The sequence below is a fragment of the Triticum aestivum genome, chromosome 3D (genome assembly GCF_018294505.1).
Source record: "Triticum aestivum cultivar Chinese Spring chromosome 3D, IWGSC CS RefSeq v2.1, whole genome shotgun sequence".
NCBI lineage: Eukaryota > Viridiplantae > Streptophyta > Magnoliopsida > Poales > Poaceae > Triticum > Triticum aestivum.
Genome location: NC_057802.1, coordinates 718,094 through 722,332, shown reverse-complemented (window position 1 = coordinate 722,332; position 4,239 = coordinate 718,094). Strand labels below are relative to the sequence as shown.

Genomic DNA, 4,239 nt, shown 5'->3' with positions numbered 1-4,239 from the left:
TCCCTAAATTAAAATAATTAACAAAGGGACGCGTTCCTTCCTGGTAAGCTTTCGGCCCACCATAGCAAGATCACCCAATCATTCACTCTCTTGACAATGAGGAAGAAAGTGACGCATCTAATGGGCCCAAAACCAAGACCCATCACGTAATAGTATTCAGCACGTTTACATGCATGGATGCAGTAATATCTGCCTCTCATTTAGAATCTCTTTCTCTAATTTGGAACGACATATAGAGTACTTGCTGAGTCTTAACCTATAGTATACTCCCTCGTTTGATACTTTAGTCAACATAACTTTCTAACATACATACCTTGACATGATATCCACATCTTTCTTCCGCTTTATTAAACTTTGATTTTGCCAAAGAATAACAAATTAACTTAATTGTCAGCATCCGGATTTCAAAATCTGGATGTTGAGAGAACAAAGTTCATTCCCCTAAGTAATGAATTTGTTCTGGTCATAAGCACCAGCTCGCCGACAAATTCATATATACTTGTATAATTCATAGTATTTACCGCTCTTTGCTCCTGGCTATGCTATAATTAAATGGAGCAAAAAATAAAGCAAACCACACTAATACAAATTAAATTACACTTGGGCAAGTTTGGGATACTTTGGGGCATTTGCACCATGCAATAGTCAAAATATTGAGAAATACATGAATATAGACTTATTCTTAAAAAAACTCCAGCAATGTACAACAACCCTTCACAGACAGACATGGTTACTGTAAATTATATGAGGTGGTAGATCAAAGAGCAATCAACATCCTTTTCCATACACCGATCATGTTGTGAAACAACATGAAGAAGACGTTATATAGCTAATGAAGGGTCTGTTTTTCTTTTTGTGAATAATGAAGGGTCTGTTTCCATCCCCTTCTTGTAGCAATTAATAACTAGACATATGTACCATCTATATATATACAGACACACTATCATACCAATGCTCTCAGTCGTTCAGAAACACTTGAAACATCTATGCCAATTCTTGAGCTGAAGGCCTGCACAAGATAGATAGAGGAAATTAATGATGCAATTAATTGACCCATGTGAATTTCGTGGAAAAGTAGATAAAAAATTAGTTCAATATTTAGATGGAAAGAAGTCCTTCAGCATGCAATGAAAATCAATTTTCGGTCAATGTAGATTAAATTTAATACGTAAGTTCTAGCGGGTGGAGAGGGAGGAAGAGAAAAGAAAGATATTAAAATTTGTACGGCACATGTTTTATCTAATGCCATTCTCAAACTTCTTGGCTAGCTTTCCCCAATTTTGTTAGTTTCTACATAGAGAGGAATCATCGATTCCACATTTTTCACATATGTGTACATGCATCACTTTCATCTTCCCTTTGCGCCTTACACTTGTATATATACCATAATATACTTCAGTACTTTTTTGACTGCTCATTCAGTATAATATGCACACTAGAAGAAAACGTAAACCCCTTCAATAAGTATGGGCACATAAACTAAAAATTTATGGTCAAGATGAATACTTGGATTCATGTGTGCAACCTGGGAGTGTATGGTGTAGAATATTTTGTGGCCAGCAATGGAGTGATTGGCATTGACGACCTCGGCACCTTCTTCCTCCAGGATGGTGATCACCTCATGGAGAATGATCGGCCTCTCTGTGCTGCATACCAGCACCACATCCAAGCTCGTATCATCACGTTGCCGCACCTCCACCACCGGTGCCGATGCCTCCCAATATTTCTCTCGTTTTGGTGACCCCGCACCGCCACTCGTGGTAGGGGTGGTGGTGGGCGTTGAAGCGCCACTAGCCCCTCTTGCGGCAGCCATTGCTTTCGCTGAGCTCCTCCTATGATGCAACTCGTCGACCTTCTCCTTGAGCTTCTTGATGTATGACACAGCCTCATCTAGGCTGCCTAGCTGGGTCATTGTATCCTATATACACATTTAAGGCGCAGCAGTGTTATAAAAAATATAAGAAATTATAAAAAATATCGTAGGATGTTAGTTTTTTGTTAAGATAAGCCATCTTGTTTTTATAATTGAAGAGCTATATTTTCCCAGATCTATGCATCGTAGATGCACATAATCACACATGATAAATCTTTCGAGTATGAAGATTATATTATCAAATCATCTCCTGTAAAACTAACAGCGGATTTTCTTTAGACTTTTTGTTTCTATTTGATAGAGAGTTTGATTAGCTAACTATTTATTTGTGCCACCCAAATGTCTTCACATACCTACAAGGCATTCTTTCTTATCAGTTAAGATTCACTTACTGTGTGATATTTTCATCCTGTGTACATCGTTTGTTAAAAAAACAACATTTCGTCCTTAGTTGGATATTAGTCCAGGAGTTAATTCTTCTATTTCTCAAAAATCTCACTTCATACTATCCACATCGAAGTTGTACTTGGTACATGATATTTTATCCTATTTCTAGCTATCCAGTCCGGCTCATCCCTGAGTTCCATTTGTCTCACCCTGATAGTAATTTCAAACAGAGGGATATATGCCTACTCTTGGTAATTTGAAATCTTCTCGGATTTTTTTGCAAGATATGAGTTATGTACTACATTGATTTATTGTTAGCTTGGCCTTTCATACATGACACTAGCTTGTTATTTCTAGGAACTTGGGGCTGTATATTCAAAATATGCCCGAAATATGAAATAGAGGCAAGGCTTAATGATACCCATGTTTCAATGCTCGTATATATGTACACCTGGACGTGAGGTCAAAATAAGCATGATTCAACCAGTAGCTAATCTCATCAACAAACAAAAAAGGAATTATGGCTTACAAAATAATTAATAGGTTGCACGTACCTACGTCACTATTTATGAGGAAAGCAACACATTCCAACAAAACTAAATGCCCGGCCGAGGCCGTACGTAGACCTCAATTGCTCCCGCCCGTTGATTACGATATTTCATGTGATTGGAAAGACTATACTTAATTAGTAGTATTGGATACTGGTGGATACTGAATTAATCAGTGACAATATGAAATGCTAGTATACTCTGTTGACTAATTAGCAGTTGCCACTAAAAGAATTCAGAACAATTAAACGTGCTCATCTTCTTCCTTTTTCTGGGCCAGATCGATTAGCACGCCTGGAGAGAAGCAGCTAACTAAGTATCACATTATTCAGTAAAAAGGGAAACAAATTAAGAACATATGGAGTACTGATTCGTGGTCTTACAGGGTTGGAGAAGTGTTCTTTTGGGATGAGGGAGGCGAGCTTGGCGCAGAGCGCCTTCATGTGCTGCCTCCTCTCCCTCTCCGCCTCCTTCCTCTCCACCACCCTCGCCGCAGTCGTGCCGCCGCTCGTCCTGCCCCTCTTCCGGCCAGTCGCCTCATGCGCCTGCACCTCCATCTCGAACACTCACGCACAAGGAGTCGCGGATCTGCTAGCAGCTGGCCGGTATGGTGGTCTAGGTCGAAATGCAACCAGGCTGCTAGCTAGGTGGAGTGGGTGTTTTGTTTTTCATGGAGCAAGCAGAGGTAGGAGATGAAGAATTTCAAAGGAATAAGAGGTAGTAGGAGGAGTGGAATGGCGTGGCTTAAATGGGAGGCGCTCGTATGGGTGGTGTGAGTACGGATAAGGGCCGGCCGGATCGATGTGGAAAATATGCTACTGGTAGCTACATATATATGGACACCGCAGCACACGAACAGTCTAGAGTATTAGAATATGTACATATGAAGTACTCCCTCCGTTCCTAAATACTTGTCTTTCTAGGCATTTCAACAAGTAACTACATACGGAGTAAAATGAGTGAATCTACACTCTAAAATATGTCTACATACATCCGTATGTGATAGTCATTTGAAATGCCTAGAAAGACAAGTATTTAGGAACGGAGGGAGTATGTGGTTGCACTGGTGAGTACACATGCATGCGAGAGGGAGCACCAGAATATCCATGATTTTTTATTTTTTATTTTTGTGGACGTACTTCAACACCCTTTATATCGAAAAAGGGGTGGTACTTTGATTCACAACCAAACTTAATTTTCCAGGGACCAAATCTGTGATGAAGTAATTTGGTTGGGCAAGGTTTCCTTGCTGAAAGCTTGGTCCCTTTTGTCATTGAACCGAAAAAGGTGGAGGAAATAGGCCTGGGCATGAGCCCAACGGCCCAGCCGAAAGCCCAAAATAGCACTACTTTTAAATGTAATACTCCTCATTAAATATGTACTATGTGAGTGTCAATTAATTTAGATCGAAGGAAGTAGCCTATCAGAACT

General features: G+C 39.9%; 1 protein-coding gene across 1 annotated transcript; it reads right to left on the bottom strand.

Moving 5' to 3' along the window:
- Nucleotides 1–610: 610 nt before the first annotated feature.
- Nucleotides 611–3,595, bottom strand: LOC123073521 (transcription factor bHLH168). Its single transcript, XM_044496618.1, has 3 exons — nt 3,192–3,595; nt 1,526–1,918; nt 611–1,009 (listed from the first exon to the last, which is right to left on the bottom strand). Exons 1-3 carry the CDS (start codon nt 3,363–3,365, stop codon nt 944–946), a joined length of 633 nt encoding a protein of 210 aa, XP_044352553.1. The 5' UTR covers nt 3,366–3,595; the 3' UTR covers nt 611–943.
- Nucleotides 3,596–4,239: the final 644 nt, after the last annotated feature.